This window comes from Triticum dicoccoides, chromosome 1A (assembly GCF_002162155.2).
Source record: "Triticum dicoccoides isolate Atlit2015 ecotype Zavitan chromosome 1A, WEW_v2.0, whole genome shotgun sequence".
Classification (NCBI taxonomy): domain Eukaryota; kingdom Viridiplantae; phylum Streptophyta; class Magnoliopsida; order Poales; family Poaceae; genus Triticum; species Triticum dicoccoides.
Window position 1 is genome coordinate 502,300,060 of NC_041380.1, and position 24,068 is coordinate 502,324,127.

General features: G+C 43.9%; 1 protein-coding gene and 1 pseudogene across 1 annotated transcript in view; one reads left to right on the forward strand and one right to left on the reverse strand.

Moving 5' to 3' along the window:
* LOC119354056 overlaps positions 1-18,097 on the reverse strand; it is a 175,530-nt pseudogene extending 157,433 nt beyond the window's left edge.
* A 5,770-nt stretch (positions 18,098-23,867) lies between these two features.
* LOC119354065 (selT-like protein) overlaps positions 23,868-24,068 on the forward strand; it is a 5,765-nt gene continuing 5,564 nt past the window's right edge. Inside the window, exon 1 of the mRNA XM_037620768.1 lies at positions 23,868-24,061. Coding sequence (XP_037476665.1) covers positions 23,939-24,061 — 123 coding nt within the window. The 5' untranslated portion in view covers positions 23,868-23,938. The remainder of the gene's footprint in view (positions 24,062-24,068) is intronic.

The window sequence follows — 24,068 nt, forward strand, 5'->3', positions numbered from 1 at the left end:
GCCCCCTCGGGGAAACTCGAGGTTTGGTTTTAGTTGTATGGAGAGCTCATCTGAGTGTGCCCTGAGAACGAGATATGTGCAGCTCCTATCGGGATTTGTCGGCACATTCGAGCGGTGTTGCTGGACTTGTTTTACCTGTCGAAATGTCTTGTAACCGGGATTCCGAGCCTGATCGGGTCTTCCCGCTAGAAGGAATATCTTTCGTTGACCGTGAGAGCTTGTGATGGGCTAAGTTGGGACACCCCTGCAGGGATATGATCTTTTGAAAGCCATGCCCGCGGTTATGGGCAGATGTGAATTTGTTAATGTCCAGTTGTAGAAAACCTAAAGTTGACCTTTATTTAAAATACATCAACCGCGTGTGTAACCGTGATGGTCTCTTCTCGGCGGAGTCCGGGAAGTGAACACGGTGTTGGAGTTATGCTTGACGTAGGTTGTTCTAGGATCACTTCTTGATCATAGATTTCTCGCACGTGCTTTGCCTTCTCTTCTCGCTCTCATTTGCGTATGTTAGCCACCATATATGCTAGTCGCTTGCTGCAGCTCCACATCATACCTTTATCTTACCCATAAGCTTAAATAGTCTTGATCGCGAGGTTGTGAGATTGCTGAGTCCCCGTGACTCATAGATACTTCCAAAACCAGCTTGCAGGTGTCGTTGAACCATGCAAATGGCGCAACCAAGCTCAAGGAGGAGCTCGATGAAGGCCTTGTCCTTTGTCTTGTTTTGTTTCTAGTTGATCAGTAGTGGAGCCCAGTTGGGGTCGATCGAGGATCTGTGTAGCATTTGGGGTAGTCTTCTTTTATTTTGGTTTCGTAGTCGAACCTTGTATATATTTGGTTGATGTAATGCTTTATTCATGTAATTGTGTGAAGTGGCGATTGTAAGCCAACTATGTAACTCTTTCCCTTATGTATTACATGGGTTGTGTGAAGATTACCTCACTTGCGACATTGCTTTCAATGCGGTTATGCCTCTAAGTCGTGCTTTGACACGTGGGAGATATAGCCGCATCGAGGGCATTACAAGTTGGTAATCAGAGCCTTCCCCGACTTTAGGAGCCCCCTGCTTGATGGAATCATTGGTGTTATTGAGTCTAGAAATGTTTTGAGTCATTTAGGATTATATATATCAGAGAGTTAGGAATTCTTTTTACTCCTCAGTCCCTTCATCGCTCTGGTGAGGCATCCTGACGTAGAGTTTTGACTCTTCTCTTCTCAAATTTCACTAAAAAAAATTTAGGATCACACGGGTATCTTGGAATCCTTCCGATGGTTTTGTGACGAGAACATTGTTCTTGGTGCCTCCTGTCATTTAGGGGTTGTGGTAGTGTCCCGGGGAGTTGTGCTCCGAGGTGTTGTCGTCACAATTTTATCGTTGCAGTTCTGTAATACCTGAGATTAGTTTCGCCGACATCGAAAATCTCTTTTATACAGTTGTTGGTGAGATAACCTCGACGCCACCCAGTACTGGGGCGGGAGTTTGGGAGTATTGCCATAACTCGTATAACGGATGCTTTTCAAAGGTTGAGGTAAATGATTTCCGAAGGTTTCTTGGTTATGTGTTGAAGGGTGGATACAGCTGGATGTAGGATTTGCTAGATTTGGGTGAGATATTATGTTTCTCCTGTATCCCCAACACCTGATTGCATAACTGGAAGATTTCGGGAGTTTATAAGTGGGAATACAAGTAGCTCTTAGGATATCTTTCCGATAGATGTATGATATGAAATCGGGGTTCGACTTCTAGTGGTCCGCCTATTCACGGTTGGTTTTACAGTGGTCTTGTTGTGTCTTAAAGAGTCCTTGGCTATGCCGACTCGGGGACGCTTCGTATGTCATGTGCACTGCCTTGTACATGATGGTGATGTACGATCGAGCCCGTGTAGGCCCCACCACGAAAACTTCGGAAGAAATCTCTATCATATGTTTGTTCCGGCTTATTCTGCAAGCCAATCCTTTGTTTTGTTTTGAGTTCTAGTATTCGAGTTGCTTCAATGTCAAATGTTGATTCCATACCTTCCCTAAGTGGTGTTCTCACATTTCTATGCGAATACTAATCCTTCATGATAATCGAGATTGTCATGTCAATCCTTTTCAACCGGCGTGTTTCTTTTCAAGTGGATCCGATCATTCCACATCCGCAAGATTCAATCTAAGATCTCAATGTTGGTTGTTTCATCCATCCCAAGTTGCCTTTGTTTTCCCACCCTCCCACCCTTGTTTCTTCAAGGACTCGGATTTCTTAATCAAGTATCCTTTTATTCATGTGAAGTCTCGCCATTCTTTTCCTTCATGTTCTTACCCAGTGGTTCTCATGAAGATGCTCTACTAGTTCAATATTCTCCATTCTTTTCTTCTCCGGTGGATTCAATTCAAGCTTTGTCGGTCATATCTGTCCTCGCTTCAAATGTTTTCTCATGTCGGTGCACCTCATAATCTTCCACTTCTTTCTATTTAATTGTTCTGGAGTGCTGAAGATATCTCAAAAGCTTTGTGTCTCCATTATCAATCCGTCCAAGATATCTCGAGGTGTTATCTCATTCAAGCCGTTTAATTCAACCGGTGCTATCTCCTTTGCAAGTAATCGTTCAGCGGTGTATCTTTTCAGTGGGCCCTAACCCACAGGTCTTTTCCCAGGATCTTACCTGACTCTTCTTATTTTCCCGGAGCTGTCCTCAAATCTCATTTCGAAGTTTGACGTAAGAATGAATTATCATCAGCCAGTTCGTTTCTCCAAGATCGGTTAAATTCTTTTCATCATTGGCTCTACCTTTCCAATTGCCATTCCGGAGTGCCTCAAAAATTCTCAGTGGTGGTTCTCGTCATCATTCTCAAACATTTGAAGACCGAAGAAGAATTTTCCTCCATATCTTGCTCCATTCTCTTCAAGATTCGTGATTCTAGCTTGTTGCCATCCTCTCATAATTGTTTTTCAGTCGTGATAATTCTTTTCATCCTTCTGGAGCATTTCAGGAGTACTTTAGCTTGTTTCTCCGGAGCCCATCATCTCAGAATTATTCATTCTCAGTGTGTAACTATCGTTCTCCAAATCTTACCGGTGCATCATTCAAATATTCTCTAATCGGTCCGTGATCTATTCATTTCACTTGTATCTAAATTCTCTCAAACATCTTCGTTCTTTTGCTAATTCTTCCTGGTGCTTCGATATCTTTCTTTTGATCGTTCCCAATTCTTACGGTGGTTTGCTCAAGATTCTCTTCCATGGTGATCATATCAATTCATTCGTTGTTTCAATCCTACCGGTGTTTCATTGAAGACCTTATCAAGTTATCGATATCTCTCTTAATCCTTTTGAACGAGAATAAGTAGTATGCCAAATCCATTTGCTCGTCATCAATTTAAATTGATGAAGGATAAGCATAATGTAATTCTTATTCTTGTTTCATCCAAGCGATTAATTCCCTATTCCGGAGGCTCATCAAATTCCTGATTTCAATTGTTTTCATCTTCTATTTTTCATGGAGTTCCAACCTTTTTCAATTATTTCACCACGGAGATTCATCTAAATCGGTACAAGGTTTCACTTTGTGTTTTCAACTTCTCTTTCTTCTCGTTATCCTTTTTGTTACCGGAGTTCTTCATGAAGGTTCTACATGATGGTTTCATCAAGGATTTAATTCATTCTCGAAGTGTTCATCAAGATTCTTTTCAGAGGAGCTCAAGCATTCTTCATCTTGCTATCTGGAGTGCAATTCTTTTTTCCGGATCATTGGAGGTGGTATTATGTCATTCTTGATAATTTGAGTTCATGTTTCATGATTCACATGTTGTTAAGAATGAGGTATTTTAAATCCATCAATCTCTTCTTCGGAGTTATATTGGGTTATATTTCACCTAAAGCCTTCCCTAAGGATTGTTGCTATCTATGGTGCTTATAAATAACCCAAGTTCTTCATTTATCCTCCCGGGGATATAAGTTTCTCGTCTTCTCGTTGATATCAATCCAATCTATTGTTTCCGTTAGTGGCAGAATTTCGCCTCATAGTTTTGGGGTGTTTTCCATAAGCCCACTACAAGTTTATTCTTTTCTTTGTTGGTTTTCCAACAATTCCGTTCGACCCTTCTCCTAAAGATGTTTTTCAAGCTCATTCGAGGTAGAAGATGTTGTTTTCTTCTCCGTTCTTTTGTTCCGATGATCCATCTTCTATTATTTTGTTTCGGAGGCATTGTGTTGTTACTCTTTTCAGTCATCATCTCGAATTGTGAAGATCATGATCTTTTCATGCTTATCCTTGTAACCGGAGTGTTGTGCCCTCTGCTCAAGTCCTTTTCATCCTATCAAGTTTTTGCCTCCCTTCTCAACCGGAGTGCTACCCGAATCAGTTCTTTCTTATTCCTCTTTCTTAATGGAGTGCTTTCAACTTTGTTCATCTCCGTTGTATTCTTTCTTTCAGTTTGTTCAACTTTTCAAGGTTCCTTGGTTTCACTCGTTTGTCAAAGAAGCAACTTAGTTTTACCTCTTATCTTCCTCTTACTTTTCCCTCCGGTGCCATCCTAGATCTCAGGACGAGATCCTCTCGTAGTGGTGGAGTGTTGTGACGCCCCAAGACCGGAGCTTCAGATGCCTTCCAGGGTTTCCGGGTTTCATTGTGTGTTTTGTTTGGCTCGTTGCATTCATCATTGCATCATGTGCATTGCGTCATGTCATCATGCCATCATCTCATAAATCTTTTGCAACTCAAATAAATAAACCGTATGGATTTTCAGCCCATTTAAACCGAGGGAATTCACATGGTGATTCTCTTTATAACATATCCTCTCGATATTTAGAGAGCTATAGTAAATATTCCAATTATTTGGATTTACCGCAAACACACTTGCAAAATATCCCAATGCCTTTGTTATCTTAAGTCTTGGACTCCAACCTTGTCATATTTTCGTTCATCTTATTCCGGTGCTCCACCAAAAACCTCAACATTTTTGGACCCCCCCCCTATCACCTACTTCATATGCAAAACCATTTGAGTTAAATTCAAATGAGTTCGATTCAAACTTCACCCACGTGTTCATTTCCATTTTTCTTGGATCAGGCTCATTTTTGCGAGTCTGAGAAAATTTACTTCCTGCCCAAACTCCACTGTTATCCCTCTCGACATTTCTTCCAAGTTTGGGTTTTCTTTGAAATCGTTAAAGAGAGAGAGAGAGAGAGAGAGAGAGAGAGAGAGAGAGAGAGTTTGAGGCAGAGGAGAGCCTGCCCAACTTGGGCCTCCTACCTCCCCACACTAGGCCCAGCCAGGGCCGGTAGCGCAGCCAGGCCAACTTCCCACGCCAGCCCAACCTCCTTGGCCCACTCCCTCCTAAAACCTAACCCTCTGGTCGATCCTCTCTCCCCTCCTCCTCATTTTCCTAGCGCCGCCGCAAGAGAGGAGCAGTGCCCCACATGCTCGCCCCGATCCCATCTCTCCCTTCGTTCTCCTCCCGTGATAGCCGCCACCCACACGCACCAGGCACGGTCCCGCTCGGTCCCCCTCGTCCTCCTTCCGAAGGAGCCCTCACAGCCGCGCCTGGCCTTCTCCTCTAGCGCGCGCCTTCGCCTCCCAGCGCTCCAGCCCCGCTGCAAGCCCGTGCACCGCGTCGCGAGACTGCCGCTACCTGTTCGCCTGCTTCCCCGGCACCCGCGTCCGACCTCTCCGGTCGCCTCCTCTGCGCCTCCAGCATGCCATGACCTCTTCTACCTCAGCGCCGCCCATGGCTGCCTCACTGGAAAGCCCCGCCACCGCTCCGACCGGCGAATCCAGGCCGCCGAGCTCGCCTTGCCTCGCCTCCTGCATCCCGCATGCCCCGCTGGGCGCGGGGGTTCCCATGTCCAGCGCCCCCTGCTCGCTCTGCCACGGCCTCCTCGACGTGGTTGAGCCCGACCACGACCCTCTCCACATGCCACCTAGGTCTTGCCTCCTCCCTGTGGCATCGCGCGCCCGAAGCCTGATGTCTACTACACGACCTTCTTCTTGTAGACGTTGTTGGGCCTGCAAGTGCACAGTTTGTAGGACAGTAGCAAATTTCCATCAAGTGGATGACCTAAGGTTTATCAATCCGTAGGAGGCGTAGGATGAAGATGGTCTCTCTCAAGCAACCCTGCAACCAAATAACAAAGAGTCTCTTGTGTCCCCAACACACCCAATACAATGGTAAATTGTATAGGTGCACTAGTTCGGTGAAGAGATGGTGATACAAGTGCAATATGGATAGTAGATAATAGTTTTTGTCATCTGAAATAATAAAAACAGCAAGGTAGCAAGTGATAAAAGTGAGCGTAAACGGTATTGCAATGATGGTAAACAAGGCCTAGGGTTCATACTTTCGCTAGTGTAAGTTCCCTCAACAATACTAACATAATTGGATCACATAACTATCCCTCAACATGCAACAAAGAGTCACTCCAAAGTCACTAATAGCGGAGAACGAACGAATAGATTATGGTAGGGTACGAAGCCACCTCAAAGTTATTCTTTCCAATCATTCCGTTGGGCTATTCCTATAAGTGTCACAAACAGCCCTAGAGTTCGTACTAGAATAACACCTTAAGATACAAATCAACCAAAACCCTAATGTCACCTAGATACTCCAATGTCACCTCAAGTATCCGTGGGTATGATTATACGTTATGCATCACACAATCTCAGATTCATCTATTCAACCAACACAAAGGACCTCAAAGAGTGCCCCAAAGTTTCTACCGGAGAATCACGACGAAAACGTGTGCCAACCCCTATGCATAGGTTCATGAACCCGCAAGTTGGTCACCTTAACATACATCAAATGGCACGCGGTATCCCATTGTCACCACAGATATCCACGACAAGACATACATCAAGTGTTCTCAAACTTTAAAGACTCAATCCGATAAGATTACTTCAAAGGGGAAACTCGATCCATTACAAGAGAGAAGAGGAGGGAAGAAACATCATAGGATCCAAATATAATAGCAAAGCTCGCGATACATCAAGATCGTATCATCTCAAGAACACGAGAGAGAGAGAGAGATCAAACACATAGCTAATGGTACATACCCTCAGCTCCGAGGGGGAACTACTCCCTCCTCGTCATGGAGAGCACCAGGATGATGAAGATGGCCACAGAGAAGGATTGCCCCCTCCGGCAGGGTGCCGGAACGGGTCTAGATTGGTTTTCGGTGGCTACGGAGGCTTCTGGCGATGAAACTCCCGATCTATCTTGCGTTCTGGAAGTTTTAGGTCACGTGGGTATATATGGGTGCAGGGAGGACGTCGGAGGAGCCACGGGGGTCCCACGAGACAGGGGGCGCGCCCTAGGGGGGGCCACCCTCATGAGCACCTCGTGTCTCCCCTGACGTGGGTCCAAGTTCATCAGGTGTGTTTCCTTCCAAAAATAACTTCTCCAGTTGATTTCGTTCTGTTTCGACTCCGTCTGATATTCCTTTTCTTTGAAACACTGAAATAGGCATAAAACAGCAAATCTGGGCTGGGCCTCCGGTTAATAGGTTAGTCCCAAAAATCATATAAAGGTGGATAATAAAGCCCAATATTGCCCAAAACAGTAGATAATATAGCATGGAGCAATCAAAAATTATAGATACGTTGGAGACGTATCAAGCATCCCCAAGCTTAATTCCTGCTCGTCCTCGAGTAGGTAAATGATAAAAAAGATAATTTTTGATGTGGAATTCTAGTTGGCATAATTCCAATGTAATTCTTCTTAGTTGTGGCATGAATATTCAGATCCATAAGATTCAAGACAAAAGTTTATATTGACATAGAAACAATAATACTTCAAGCATACTAACAAAGCAATTATGTCTTCTCAAAATAACATGGCCAAAGAAAGTTATCCCTACAAAATCATATAGTCTGGCTATGCTCTATCTTCACCACACAAAGTATTTAAATCATGCACAACCCCGATGACAAGCCAAGCAATTGTTTCATACTTTTGATGTTCTCAAACTTTTTCAATCTTCACGCAATACATGAGCGTGAGCCATGGACATAGCACTATAGGTGGAATAGAATGGTGGTTGTGGAGAAGACAAAAAGGAGAAGATAGTCTCACATCAACTAGGCGTATCAACGGGCTATGGAGATGCACATCAATAGATATCAATGTGAGTGAGTAGGGATTACCATGCAACGGATGCACTAGAGCTATAAATGTATGAAAGCTCAACAAAAGAAACTAGTGGGTGTGCATCCAACTTGCTTGCTCACGAAGACCTAGGGCAATTTGAGGAAGCCCATCATTGGAATATACAAGCCAAGTTCTATAATGTAAAATTCCCACTAGTATATGAAAGTGACAACATATGAGACTCTCTATATGAAGAACGTGGTGCTACTTTGAAGCACAATATATGAGACTCGCTATATCATGGTGCTACTTTGAAGCATAAGTGTGGAAAAAGGATAGTAGCATTGCCCCTTTTTATTTTTATTTTTATTTTTTATTTGGCCTTTCCCTTTTTTTGGCCTTTCTTTTTTTTTCTTTTTTTGGGACAATGCTCTATTGAATGGTGATCATCACACTTCTATTTATTTACAACTCAAGAATTACAACTCGATACTAGAACAAAGATGACTCTATATGAATGCCTCCGGCGGTGTACCGGGATATGCAATGAATCAAGAGTGACATGTATGAAAGAGTTATGAATGGTGGCTTTGCCAGAAATACAATGTCAACTACATGATCATCCAAAGCAATATGACAATGATGAAGCGTGTCATAATAAACGGAACGGTGGAAAGTTGCATGGCATAATCTCGGAATGGCTATGGAAATGCCATAATAGGTAGGTATGGTGTCTGTTTTGAGGAAGGTATATGATGGGTTTATGGTACCGGCGAAAGTTGCGCGGTACTAGAGAGGCTAGCAAAGGTGGAAGGGTAAGAGTGCGTATAATCCATGGACTCAACATTAGTCATAAAGAACTCACATGCTTATTGCAAAAATCTATTAGTTATCGAAACAAAGTACTACGTGCATGCTCCTAGGGGGATAGATTGGTAGGAAAAGACCATCGCTCGTCCCCGACTGCCACTCATAAGGAAGACAATCAATAAACACCTCATGCTCCGACTTCGTTACATAACGGTTCACCATACGTGCATGCTACGGGAATCACAAACTTCAACACAAGTATCTCTCAAATTCACAACTACTCAACTAGCATGACTTTGATATTATTACCTCTATATCTCAAAACAATCATCAAGCATCAAACTTCTCATAGTATTCAACACACTCATAAGAGAATTTTATTATTCTTGAATACCTAGCATATTAGGATTTTAAGCAAATTACCATGCTATTTAAGACTGTCAAAATAATATAAGTTAAGCATGAGAGTTCATCTATTTCTTCAAAATAAAACTACCACCATGCTCTAAAAGATATAAGTGAAGCACTAGAGCAAATGACAAACTACTCCGAAAGATATAAGTGAAGATCAATGAGTAGTCGAATAATTACGCAACTATGTGAAGACTCTCTAACATTTAATAATTTCAGATCTTGGTATTTTATTCAAACAGCAATCAAAGCAAAATAAAATGACATCTAAGAATAGCAAACATCATGTGAAGAAGCAAAAACTTAGGATCAACCGATACTAACCGATAGTTGTTGAAGAAGAAAGGTGCGATGCCAACCGGGGCATCCCCAAGCTTAGATGCTTGAGACTTCTTGAAATATTATCTTGGGGTGCCTTGGGCATCCCCAAGTTTGAGCTTTTGTGTCTCCTTAATTCCTCTCATATCACGGTCTCCCTAAATCTCAAAAGCTTCATCCACACAAAACTCAACAAGGACTCGTGAGATAAGTTAGTATAAACAATTGCAAAAACCTTATCATACTATACTGTAGAAAATCACTAAAATTATTATTCAACATTTCATACTAAATGCCTCTGCGTATTTAATAGTCCTATCCTCAAATAGAATCATTAAAGAAGCAAACATATGCAAACAATGCAAACATAACAGCAATCTGCCTAAACAGGATAGTCTATAAAGAATGCTGCAACATCCATACTTCCCTAGATCCAAAAATTATTAAAGAAAATTCCCACTGTAGTAAATTTATCAGAGCTTAATATGCAAAAGTTTTCAACATTTTATCACATTCTGACTTTTCTAGGGAATTATTGCAACAACAGTAAACTTTCTGTTTTCAAACAGCAACATGTATACTTGCAACATAGGCATAGTAAGGGCTATCAATGCCACTTTTATTGAAATAAAAGATGCAAAACATTGTTATAAATAACGGAAAGAAAATACTAACAAAATAAATTGACGCTCCAAGCAAAACACATATCATGTGGTAAATAAAAAAATAGCTCCAAGTAAAGTTACCGATGAACGAAGACGAAAGAGGGGATGCCTTCCGGGGCATCCCCAAGCTTAGGCTCTTGGTTGTCCTTGAATATTACCTTGGGGTGCCTTGGGCATCCCAAAGCTTAGGCTCTTGCCACTCCTTATTCCATAGTCCATCGAATCTTTACCCAAAACTTGAAAACTTCACAACACAAAACTTAACAGAAAACTCATAAGCTCCGTTAGTATAAGAAAATAAATCACCATTTCAAGGTACTGTAATGAACTCATTATTTATTTATATTGGTGTTAAACCTACTGTATTACAACTTCTCTATGGTTTATGAACTATTTTACTAGCCATAGATTCATCAAAATAAGTAAACAACACATGAAAAACAGAATCTGTCAAAAACAGAACAGTCTGTAGTAATCTGGATCAAACGTATACTTATGGAACTCATAAAATTATCAAATAAATTGCTGGACCTGAGGAATTTATATATTAATCATCTGCAAAAATAATTAACTAAATATCACTCTCCAAATAAAAATGGAAGCAATTCTCGTGAGCGCTAAAGTTTCTGTTTTTGACAGCATGATCAACAAGACTTTCCCAAAGTCTTCCCAAAGGTTCTACTTGGCACAAACACTAATTAAAAGCATAAAACCACATCTAAGCAGAGGCTAGATGAATTATTTATTACTAAACAGGAGCAAAAGGCAAGGAACAAAAGTAAAGTTGGGTTGCCTCCCAATAAGCGCTATCGTTTAATGCCCCTAGCTAGGCATGATGATTTCAATGATGCTCACATAAAGGATAAGAATTGTAACATAAAAAGAGCATCATGAAGAATATGACTAGCACATTTAAGTATAACATACTTCCTATGCATAGGGATTTTGTGAGCAAACAACTTATGGGAACAATAATCAACTTGCATAGGAAGGTAAAACAAGCATAACTTCAAAACTTTAAGCACATAGAGAGGAAACTTGATATTATTACAATTCCTACATGCATATGTTACTCCCTCATAATAATTTTCAGTAGCATCATGAATTAATTCAACAATATAACCAGCACCTAAAGCATTATTTTCATGATCTACAAGCATAGAAATTTTATTACTCTCCACACAAGCAAAATTCTTCTCATGAATAATGGGAGTATCATAGGAAACCCGAATACTATAAATTGTTTCCATATTAAAAGAGTAAGGTTCAGAGAAGGGGTAATCATAATCATGACAAGTTTTATAAATATAATCACTACTTTTTATAGCATAAGTATCATCACAATAATCATCATAAGTAGGGGGCATGCTATCATCATTATAAACTTGCATATCAAAACTTGGGAGACTAAAAATATCATCTTCATTAATCATAGCTTCCCCAAGCTTGGGACAAACATTAATTACAGCAAATATATTCTCAAATATGCCATCCTCATCAAACATAGCTTCCCCAAGCTTGGGCCTTTTCATATCATAAGCATAATCACTCTCATCATTAATAGTATAGATAGCACCGATAGTATATATAGCAATTATTATATTCTTCCAAGCAAGTGCCAAAAAGATTTTCAAGATCATAAGAAGTATCATTATCTTCCACAATTATATTTTCATGAGGCACAATAGTAATAGGAGCAGCATTATTTGGGAGAGATATCTTTTTACCTCTCTTCCTTTTTCTTTTCTTCTTCTTCACCACATCATGCGTGGGTTCAATCCTCTTTTCGGAGCTCCTTATTAATGAGATTTGTTGAATAGAGGGCTCCTCTTCGTTACCTGATTCATCATAAGAAATAATAGGAGAATATTGGGAAGTCTCTTCCCTTTCGTTAGCATTCTCTTCATCTTTTATTTGTTTTCTTTTCTTTATGTAATTGGCAATATAAGGATTTTCAATGCAATTCACCGCACAATACATATAAATATTCTCTAGATCAAAACGAAGAACTTTATCAAGGGCAAATTTTGGAATATCCTCAGTTATACGTTTCATTTCTTCATAACCCAAAAGAAGGCTAAGCTCTTTGTGATGCTCAAGGGTAATCAAATTATCACAATATTTGGACACGACTTGATCATGAAACAAATAGCATTGGAGCTTTAAATGACCATGTTCATTGCAAAGTTCACAAGGGGCACGGAAAATATTGAATCTTTCAGCACATTCATCTAGCTCTTCTTGCAACAATTTGGTTTCTAAGTACTTATGCCTCTTGCAATATCTATCTTCCCTATTTGGTGTGTACTTGCAAACCCAGTCTACTCCACAAAAATTGACATGTTTATAGGAGGCATTTTCATCATAACTAGTGCAACCATCATTAGCATCATGGATATTCAAAGAACTCGTACTAACAACATTGCAATCATGCTCATCATTCAAATATTTAGTGCCAAACATTTTATAGATTTCTTCTTCTAGCACTTGAGCACAATTATCCTTTCCATCATACTCACGAAAGATATTAAAAAGGTGAAGCGTATGAGACAAACTCAATTCCATTTTTTTATAGTTTTCTTTTATAAACTAAACTAGTGATAAAACAATAAACTAAAAGACTCGATTGCAAGATCTAAAGATATACCTTCAAGCACTCACCTCCCCGGCAACGGCGCCAGAAAAGAGCTTGATGTCTACTACACAACCTTCTTCTTGTAGACGTTGTTGGGCCTGCAAGTGCACAGCTTTGTAGGACAGTAGAAAATTTCCCTCAAGTGGATGACCTAAGGTTTATCAATCCGTAGGAGGCGTAGGATGAAGATGGTCTCTCTCAAGCAACCCTGCAACCAAATAACAAAGAGTCTCTTGTGTCCCCAACACACCCAGTACAATGGTAAATTGTATAGGTGCACTAGTTCGGCGAAGAGATGGTGATACAAGTGCAATATGGATAGTAGATAATAGTTTTTGTAATCTGAAATAATAAAAACAGCAAGGTAGCAAGTGATAAAAGTGAGCGTAAATGGTATTGCAATGATGGTAAACAAGGCCTAGGGTTCATACTTCCGCTAGTGTAAGTTCCCTCAATAATACTAACATAATTGGATCACATAACTATCCCTCAACATGTAACAAAGAGTCACTCCAAAGTCACTAATAGCGGAGAACGAACGAAGAGATTATGGTAGGGTACGAAACCACCTCAAAGTTATTCTTTCCAATCAATCCGTTGGGCTATTCCTATAAGTGTCACAAACAGCCCTAGAGTTTGTACTAGAATAACACCTTAAGATACAAATCAACCAAAACCCTAATGTCACCTAGATACTCCAATGTCACCTCAAGTATCCGTGGGTATGATTATGCGATATGCATCACACAATCTCAGATTCATCTATTCAACCAACACAAAGGACCTCAAAGAGTGCCCCAAAGTTTCTACCGCAGAATCACGACGAGAACGTGTGCCAACCCCTATGCATAGGTTCATGAACCCACAAGTTGGTCACCTTAACATACATCAAGTGGCACGCGGTATCCCATTGTCACCACAGATATCCATGGCAAGACATACATCAAGTGTTCTCAAATCTTTAAAGACTCAATCCGATAAGATTACTTAAAAGGGGAAACTCGATCCATTACAAGAGAGAAGAGGGGGGAAGAAACATCATAGGATCCAGATATAATAGCAAAGCTCGCGATACATCAAGATCGTATCATCTCAAGAACACGAGAGAGAGAGATCAAACACATAGCTACTGGTACATACCCTCAGCCCTGAGGGGGAACTACTCCCTCCTCGTCATGGAGAGCACCGGGATGATGAAGATGGCCACCGGAGAAGGATTGCCCCCTCCGGCAGGGTGCCGGGACGGGTCTAGATTGGTTTTCGGTGGCTACGGAGGCTTCTGGCAGCGGAACTCCCGATCTATCTTGCGTTCTGGAAGTTTTAGGTCACGTGGGTATATATGGGTGCAGGGAGGACGTCGGAGGAGCCACGGGGGTCCCACGAGATAGGGGGCGCGGCCTAGGGGGGCGCCCCCTACCCTCATGAGCACCTCGTGTCTCCCCTGACATGGGGTCCAAGTTCATCAGGTGTGTTTCCTTCCAAAAATAACTTCTCCAGTTGATTTCGTTCCGTTTCGGCTCCGTCTGATATTCCTTTTCTTCGAAACACTGAAATAGGCATAAAACAGCAAATCTGGGTTGGGCCTTCGGTTAATAGGTTAGTCCCAAAAATAGTATAAAAGTGGATAATAAAGCCCAATATTGCCCAAAACAGTAGATAATATAGCATGGAGCAATCAAAAATTATAGATACGTTGGAGACGTATCAAAGCCCAGGACCTCCTCTGCTTGCTGTTGCCATTGCTGTCAAGTCAGACGACTACCGAACAAAGATTACCGCCAAGTTCCATCGTTGAAGATTTTGTCAAGTTCCCCTGGTTTCGGCAAACACCACCCCACAAGCGCCAAGTACCACGACGGTCCTTGAAGAGTTCAGATTCGACAAGTCCTATGGCGCACTTGTACAAATACTTTGTCGACACCAAGACCGGCAAGACCGACGACGCGGAAACGCCAAGTACCACTCATGTCGGCAAGACCCACAAGTCGGACCCCGAACGATCGATGTCTCGTGGACCGTGTACAACTACCGTCGCCCCGAAGACGTTGGAGTCATCAAGTACCTCTCCGAACGAACGTGAACGACTACCGTCGCAAGAACGGGACCAGAAAGTCCGAAGACCACAAGTACCACGACACCGATGACATGAACATCTACGGAAATTCGTGCAACGATAAACATGTACCACTACCGCCGCCGAGATCGCGAGATCCTCTACCGTCGACCCTAGAGCGTGCGAGAACGACTACTTCCACTACGTTGTCGCGAGAACGTCTACTTCCTCTACCTTGCACCGAACGAGAACTGTCCCGCTTGCACGCTTTGAAGGTATAACCTCGAGACGACGTCCGTGAACGAATGCTTGCGAGGTTTGAGATGCTCGTGTTTGCACCATGTCCAAATTGTCACGTGTTTCCTTGCCGCCAACTCGTGGGACACCCGGAACCCGGGAGTGCCCCACCATCTTTTGCACGCATCCGCACACTTCTCCTTTGCTTCGGTATCTCAATCGAGTTACCGGAACCGGAACACTGCCGTGGCATCGTTTTCGTTATCGTTGTCGTGGCACCCCTTTCGTTTCAGCCATGATGACAAATGCTTCATATAATGCTCTTGTCAACATTTTCATAAAACTTGCATAAACTTGCACAAGTCATTCTCATCATGATAATAACATTTAAATGGTTAAAATTGTTGTTTGCTTTAAATTACTAATGCATATGGGGATTTATCGGGTTTGTTGTTTGTTATATCCGGCCCCATTTAAATTGTTTAGATGGTATAGTTTTGTTATGCTTCACCTCTTGCCATGTTAACCAACCTTTAATATTGTTGAGTACCTAACCGGGAGTGAACTAAATAATTGATGTGGTGTTCCGTCCATATGCAACTCGTTGCATATTGAGCTCCACTTAACTTGTAGTTTTGTTTGTGCCCTTTGCCATGCCATGCCTCATTAAACCGGACATGCATCATACTTGGTTATGCATCATGTCATGCTTATGTGGTGGTTGTTTACTATGTTGTTTGCTTCTTTCCGGGTTGCTTCTCGCGTTAGCTTCGGTTTCGTTCCGGAGTTGTGAGGATTCGTTCGACTACGTCCGTTTGTCTTCTTCATGGACTCGTTCTTCTTCCTTGCGGGATCTTAGGAAAGATGGCCATACCCTCGAAATCACTTCTATCTTTGCTTGCTAGTTGCGCGCTCTTTTGCTATGCCTATGCTGCGATACCTACCACTTTCTTATCATGCCTCCCATGTTGTTGAGCCAAGCCTCTAACCCACCTTGTCCTAGCAAACCGTTGTGTGGCTATGTTACCGCTTTGCTCAGCCCCTCTTATAGCGTTGTTAGTTGCAGGTGAAGATTGGAGTATGTTCCTTGTTGGAACATGGATATTTGGTTGGGATATCACAATATCTCTTATTTAATTAATGCATCTATATACTTGGTAAAGGGTGGAAGGCTCGGCCTTATGCCTGGTGTTTTGTTCCACTCTTGCCACCCTAGTTTCCGTCATATCGGTGTTATGTTCCCAGATTTTGCGTTCCTTACGCGGTTGGGTTATAATGGGAACCCCTTGACAGTTCACCTTGAATAAAACTCCTCCAGCAATGCCCAACATTGGTTTTACCATTCGCCACCTAGCCTTTTCTTTTCCCTTGGGAGTCGCGCTCCAGAGGGTCATCACTATTTTACCCCCCCCCCCCGGGCCAGTGCTCCTCTGAGTGTTGGTCCAAACTAGAGCCCTGTGCAGCACCCCCTCGGGGAAACTCGAGGTTTGGTTTTAGTTGTATGGAGAGCTCATCTGAGTGTGCCCTAGAACGAGATATGTGCAGCTCCTATCGGGATTTGTCGGCACATTCGGGCGGTGTTGCTGGACTTGTTTTACCTGTCGAAATGTCTTGTAACCGGGATTTCGAGCCTGATCGGGTCTTCCCGCTAGAAGGAATATCCTTCGTTGACCGTGAGAGCTTGTGATGGGCTAAGTTGGGACACCCCTGCTGGGATATGATCTTTCCAAAGCCGTGCCCGCGGTTATGGGCAGATGGGAATTTGTTAATGTTCGGTTGTAGAAAACCTGAAGTTGACCTTAATTTAAAATACATCAACCGCGTGTGTAACCGTGATGGTCTCTTCTCGGCGGAGTCCCGGAAGTGAACACGGTGTTGGAGTTATGCTTGACGTAGGTTGTTCTAGGATTACTTCTTGATCATAGATTTCTTGCACGTGCTTTGCCTTCTCTTATCGCTCTCATTTGCGTATGTTAGCCACCATATATGCTAGTCGCTTGCTGCAGCTCCACATCATACCTTTATCTTACCCATAAGCTTAAATAGTCTTGATCGCGAGGGTGTGAGATTGCTGAGTCCCCGTGACTCACAGATACTTTCAAAACCAGCTTGCAGTGTCGTTGAACCGTGCAGATGGCGCAACCAAGCTCAAGGAGGAGCTCGATGAAGACCTTGTCCTTTGTCTTGTTTCGTTTCTAGTTGATCAGTAGTGGAGCCTAGTTGGGGTCGATCGGGGATCTGTGTAGTATTTGGGGTAGTCTTCTTTTATTTTTGTTCCGTAGTCGGACCTTGTATGTATTTGGTTGATGTAATGCTTTATTCATGTAATTGTGTGAAGTGGCGATTGTAAGCCAACTATGTAACTCTTTCCCTTATGGATTACATGGGTTGTGTGAAGATTACCTCACTTGCGATGTTGCTTTCAATGCGGTTATGTCTCTAAGTCGTGCTTTGACACGTGGGAGATATAGCCGCATCGAGGGCGTTACAATCATCAACGGGCTCATCCGACGCCTCTTCTTCAGCTTCTTCCCGCATTGCCGGCTCAGCTTCTTCCCGCATTACCAGCTCAGCTTCTTCCCTCATTGTTGTATCATCGTATTCAGGGAACCCATGGCCAGGATAGCTGTCGTCGTCCTCTTCTTCTTCATTGTCTTCCATCATAACCCCTCTTTCTCCATGCTTGGTCCAAACATTATAGTGGGGCATGAAACCGGACTCAAACAGGTGGACGTGAATGGTTCTTGACGTAGAGTAATTGTGACCATTCTTACAGTCAGCACATGGACAAGGCATAAAACCATCCGCCCGCTTGTTTGCCTCAGCCGCAAGCAGAAAAGTACGCACGCCATTAATGAACTCGGGAGAGCATCGGTCATCGTACATCCATTGCCGGCTCATCTTCAATACACAACACCAAAAACACCAAACTAATACAATACATAAAGTTCATACATAAAGATCATACAACACTTAAATGCAACAAACAAATAACTCTGTAGCTAAAGAATTTAAATGCAACAACAAATGCGATCAAGAACGCAACTAAGGTAACAATTGATCCAACAGCATAATGATACCAAGCCTAACTATGAATGGCATATTTTCTAATCTTTCTAATCTTCAAGCGCATTTTCTCCATCTTAATCTTGTGATCATCGACGACATCGGTAACATGCAACTCCAATTCCATCTTCTCCCCCTCAATTCTTTTCATTTTTTCCTTTAAATCCTCATTTTCTCTTTCAACTAAATTTAACCTCTCGACAATAGGGTCGGTTGGAATTTCCGGTTCAACTACCTCCTACATACAAATATCTATGTCAACTTGATGGGCATAATTTGTCATAAACACGAAATGCAATGAATAGTTTTAAAAGAGAATATACCACATCCGAATCATAACCCGGACGAGGGCCGACGGGGACGGATATCAAAACCATGGCACTATGTATAACAAACAACGTATGGGTAAGATAATTATACGAGTAACTATGTATCCAAATCACACAAACATCAATTTTTTATATAAAACTTCATGAACAAGAGGCTCACCACAAGGTGGTGCCGGCGACGGGACGTTGCGAGCGATCGACGGTGGTTACGACGGAGATTTAGAAGGTACTAAGTAAACCACACCTACATATGCAAAATAAGTGTTATTTTTGACCTCAAATTGCATATAAATCAAATACTAGCACATATATATAATTCCTCCCAAATTACTAAACTCAAAAATCAATCACTATATAAAGCATTGCACGAGCTAATCTAGCAATGAGAGATGAAAGGACAAAGTTGCTAACCTTTGTGATCATTTGAATGGATGGGGGCCTTCAAATCTTGACAAATTTTGGGCAAAATGTGTGATGAGCTTGAGAGGAAGAGGGAAAAGAACAGAGAGGAGAGGGGAAAAGGGAAGAACAGAGCGAGCTCGGGTGGACGAAGGGTCTATATAGGACGACCTTTAGTACCGGTTCGTGATACGACCCGGTACTAAAGGTGCTGGAGGGGCCCCGGACTGACAACATCCTGCCACCACTCACTTTAGTACCGGTTCGTGGCACGAACCGGTGCTAAAGGTTCGCCACGAACCGGTACTAATGAGAGCGGCCGGCTAGCCGTTGGAACCGGCACTAATGCACACATTAGTGCCGGCTCAAATTCAAACCGGCACTAATGTGCTTCACGTTTGACCCTTTTTCTACTAGTGATAGTTGGCTTCATTTATTAGCTTGTAGACTCATCTTCTTTTGGGAAGCGCTATGTTACAGTAACATATTATGTTATTCTAAACACATCTCTCCTCATTAAATACATGCCACATAAGCAAACTTATCTTGGACTGCGAGATGTTACTAGCTAAGTTACTCCCACTATGACCAGCCTTACACGTCTAGATGAAGGGAGTATGCTGTTACTTTTTATATATAGTTGGTCAAAATTTCAAAACTTTGACTTAAGACAAAAATAGAAGTATACTTATTCGCGGGCGAAGGGAGTACATGCAGCCGTGAGAATGGAAGAAAATATTTTGTATGCATGGATGCATATGGATTGGTATTAATAGGAGGAGAGAGAGAGATTACGACCTGGTGCAGACGCCGGAGGAGAGCTTCGCTGCGGCGGAAACGGCCGGTCTGGCCGGAACCGGACGGCAGCCGGGAGATGGCGATGAGAAGGATGAGCAGCTGTCTGCCATCCAGTCGCGGACCGACGCAGCCAAGGGCGAGGCCGGCGCGAGCGCTGGTGGTTGCGTTTTACTGCTCGGGGAGCCGGAGCTGTGCACAGGTCGGAGTCGTGCTTCGACGCGTGTGGAGCTGGGTCGAGCGCCATCAGTCAGGCCTTGTCGCCCGAGGAGCCATGTCGGCATGTTCAACCGGCCGGGGAACCAGGCCGAGCGTTAGCGGCTGCGCGTGTGTGGGCGCTCGGCGACGGCATCGTCGATGAGTACGTGCGATGATGACGGGCGAACGATGACGCTTCATCGTCCGGGGGCCGAGCCACCAACCGAAACAAAAGGGAGGCGTCCTTTTGTATGAGTTGGTGTGCATACAGAAAAAGAACAAAGCATAGTAAGATCATTGCAATGTTTGATTGTAAGAGGACAAGTTGAGACGAGCAACTCCCTAATCCGCCGTTGAAGATTGAAGAAAAAACCATTTGCACCATGGTTCGATAAACGCCATGCCCCACGGTGGGCGCCAACTGTCGTGGGAACGATTCCGACAATAAGAGAGGGATAGGATAAAGAAGCATGATCTATCAAGATGCAAATGGGTGACATGGCGGTTTAGCGAGTTCGGGCCTCTCACGGTGGAGATAACAACCCTACGTCTCGTGCTCCGAAGAGGCTTTGCTTTATCTGACTATGTATCCAGAGATTACAATGAGAGAGAGAAGGAACGGATCCCCATGCCAGAGCTAAGTCCTGAGACTAATGGCGAGAGATTAGAGGGAGAAGAATGAGAGAGGAAAAAGCCTCGAGTCTAGTGGTGGGGGTGGCTTATATAGAGTGCGCCATCCCATCACCTCCTATGTTATAAAGTAGGGCATGAATGTCATAATGTCAGCTCACTACCAAGCCTTCACTGTGTGAATGATGCTTTGACTGCTTTGCTGCCTGCTGGTCTTCGTATACCCGAGTGAGTCGTACGGTCGAGTGGATGGTATGTTGCTTTTCCGAGTGGATAGTATGCCCGTATGAAATTTATCTGAACCCACATGTTGTGTGGACCCCATGCTTTATGACCCTTCATGAGGCTACCTGTTATGTGTATCCCCAACACACATGTCACTCTAAATCAATTTTCACCCATCGGAAATGATGTACATTCACACGCCAAGTGTAGAGCAATTATGTAGTAGTGACATTACGACAAACACCATGATAGTCATACACACACTTTTTCAAAGAGAGAGAAAAGTAGATATTTTGATTTAAGCGCAATTTCCTTTTTTGCAAATATGTGCAATTTCCTTAATATTGTGATGTGACTAGTATCCTAAGAGCGTGGTTAATAATATAGCCAACGCTTGGCTATAAATACTTGCTCTAAGAACGTCACACATGCCTGTGTCTAAGAAATGTGAAATCCTATATTTGCTCATGTGAAAATATTTTGTTATAACGAGTAACTGTACATGAAAATACACGCGTATGTGTTCAATGGCTTGCTCTATCCGCATGGGACGGTGGTTGGTCTAGGTGTGCGCCATTCTCTCAAAACAAAAACGAAATACAGTACGTACTTTTTAAGCCATGAGGCTTCTAAAATTCCGATTTGGTCTCTTTAATAAACAAGTGCCTGCCTTTTAGCATAGGAAATGAGAAGCCCTTGCTGTCCTGAAAAACTATATACTATACATGTTCGTACATCCACACCTTGTCATGTCCATGTGCCAAGGATCTTCAATCTTGATTTTCAATGTCCATGCGAATTTGTCAAAGCATTAACCGTACTTTGCTTTCTTGGTTGCGCTTAACCGCGAAAGGGGCACTTATTGCCCCTTTTGAAGTATTGGGGTTTTGCATCTCTGCGATGTTTATTATTGTGCATGTTTGCCATTTCAAAGGTGGTGGTGAAGCTGGAGAATTCCTTAGACGTACTTATCTGTTCCGCCTAGACTGTGAAATGTTATGTTTCCGATGTAAATTAATACTTCCTCCGTTCCAAAATAAATGTCTCAATTTTATATTAACTTTAGTATGAAATTGCCCTAAAGCCGAGACACTTATTTTGAGACGGAGGGGGTATAAGACACATTGCTAACAATATTAGGGAACAGCAATTAAGAATTTATAAGATGGCGAGGCCAACCCTCCAAGAGGACAAAGGTGACAAGACCAACGCCAAACCTTGCACTGCAGTGCGGTCGCGGCCGGTTTTGGCTGCACGCCTGCACCTACAACATCTTGGTTAAACTCCACGTGTTGGCGGAACAGAAAAACTCCACGTGTTGGCTCTTTCCGCGTATTCCATCTTGTACTCCGTACACGTCCATCTTGGTTAAAGATCGCCGTTATGCCAGCTAGCTTGCGATGGAACTCTCCGCCGATCGACGGGCGCAAGGAAGCCAGAGAAGCCCCGCCGGCCTCACGACCGGTGCCTGCGCGTACGGTGTACCGAGCACGCGGTCTTGGAAACATGGAGCCACCATCCGTGTCCCTTGTGGGGGACGTGACGTGACCCGCTCTCCATATCAGCAAGAGCAAAAAAGGCCTTGCTCGATCGGCCATCGGTGGCGCCAGCTCGACACACCCAACAAACGAGTTCCACGGGGCGCGGACGTGAGTCGAACAGCCAGGCTGCTTGCGCGATGACACGCGCGCGCCCATACGCTGCACGTAAGCCACACGTGACACGTGACGTGCCCACCTGACCGCTCATGGACGATCCGCACACCGGCCCCTAGACTTGTGTGTGGTGGCGTGGTGTGCTCGACCATTCAAACTTTACGGGTCGTGTTTGAATCAGAACTTAAGAAGAGGCCTACCACGTACGGGGCTTGAGATTTAGTAAAAGGCGGGCCTCACATGTCTTGGAGACTGTCATATGCCCGTAGTACGTGTTACTATTTTGATTACCACAGAAGAAGGCACTCCCGGCAGCGGCATTACTGCCGTTTAACCTGTCGGGCCAGCCAAGTCGAGACGAGCCCGAGTGGAGTGCATAGTGCACTCTCCGTCAACTGTCAGGCGCATCGCAGACGGCGCATGGCACGCTGTCAAACGAGCGCCGCGCAGGCGCAGATGCATGCATGGCAGCGTGAGCATGATTGCCATTTCCTTCTGCCATGCACGTTTCGCCTCAGCAGTTCGGCCCGATCCATTTCGTCCACACCATCACTTTTACCGCGCGGAAGAGCCGAAACTGTGCGCATGCTTCTGGAGATGGCGATCAGTGCGAAACTGCTCGCGTGTGAAAAACCTCATGGCCGGGCTCTTTCCCGCGTGGCGCCTGGCCAACTTTGGAGCGAGCAATGGACAACAACATAACATTTGGGCTCTTTCCTGCTGTATACATAGTTTGTTTTATAGTAGACCGCACCAACTTTGAGTCTTGAGTGGAACACTTGTTTTGTCTTGCCGGTAAGACCCGGTGGCGAGCTTCTACCCCAAGACTCCAAAGGTCGCTCACCAAACTGATCTCTGGGCCAAACTATGATTGACATTGACCCGAAGAAAGCTCAGTTGTCTGCCTGGGCATCATGGGGCGTCTCCCTTACGCTGCAAGGCTGCAGCCAGGCAGCTCATCTCTCTTTCTGCAGAGAGAACTACGGATTTGTTTTTTCTTTTTTTCCTTTTTTTTTCTTTTGACCGCAGCTACGGATTTGTTTTTTCAGTGAGAGCGAACCCACCCAACTCAAGTGGCTGTCGAGTGTCCCAGAGCTGGACGGATCGACGGTCCAACTGCAGTAATACGTTTCGCGTAAAAAAAAACGTAGGTGGGCCGTCGAAACCCAGAAGGCCCACATGCATGTCCAGCCCAACCAGTCGCATTTCCGTCCGAGCCCGAGGCCCCGAGCCCACGGCCTCCACCACGAAAAGATTCCCGGCCTTTCGCCGCACGACGTTGGAACCCCACTGACAGCGCTGACCCACACCACCGGAGCCCACCTGGCAGGCGGCTTGACGAGACGGAGGAAGGTGCCTCGTCGCCTTCAGCACCGGCTCCGCCTCTTTCCGTTCCGCGTCCCAGGAAAAAAGAAGGGAGGAGAGCGGGCGACCGGAAGGCGGCGATGGCCATGGACCGCGTGCAGCTCCTCCTCGTCGGCCTCCCCGCGCTCCTCTTCATCTCCGACCTCTCCCACATCTTCGCGCCGCCGCCTCCCCACCTGCGCCACCCCCATGGCCACCCCCCGCACCACC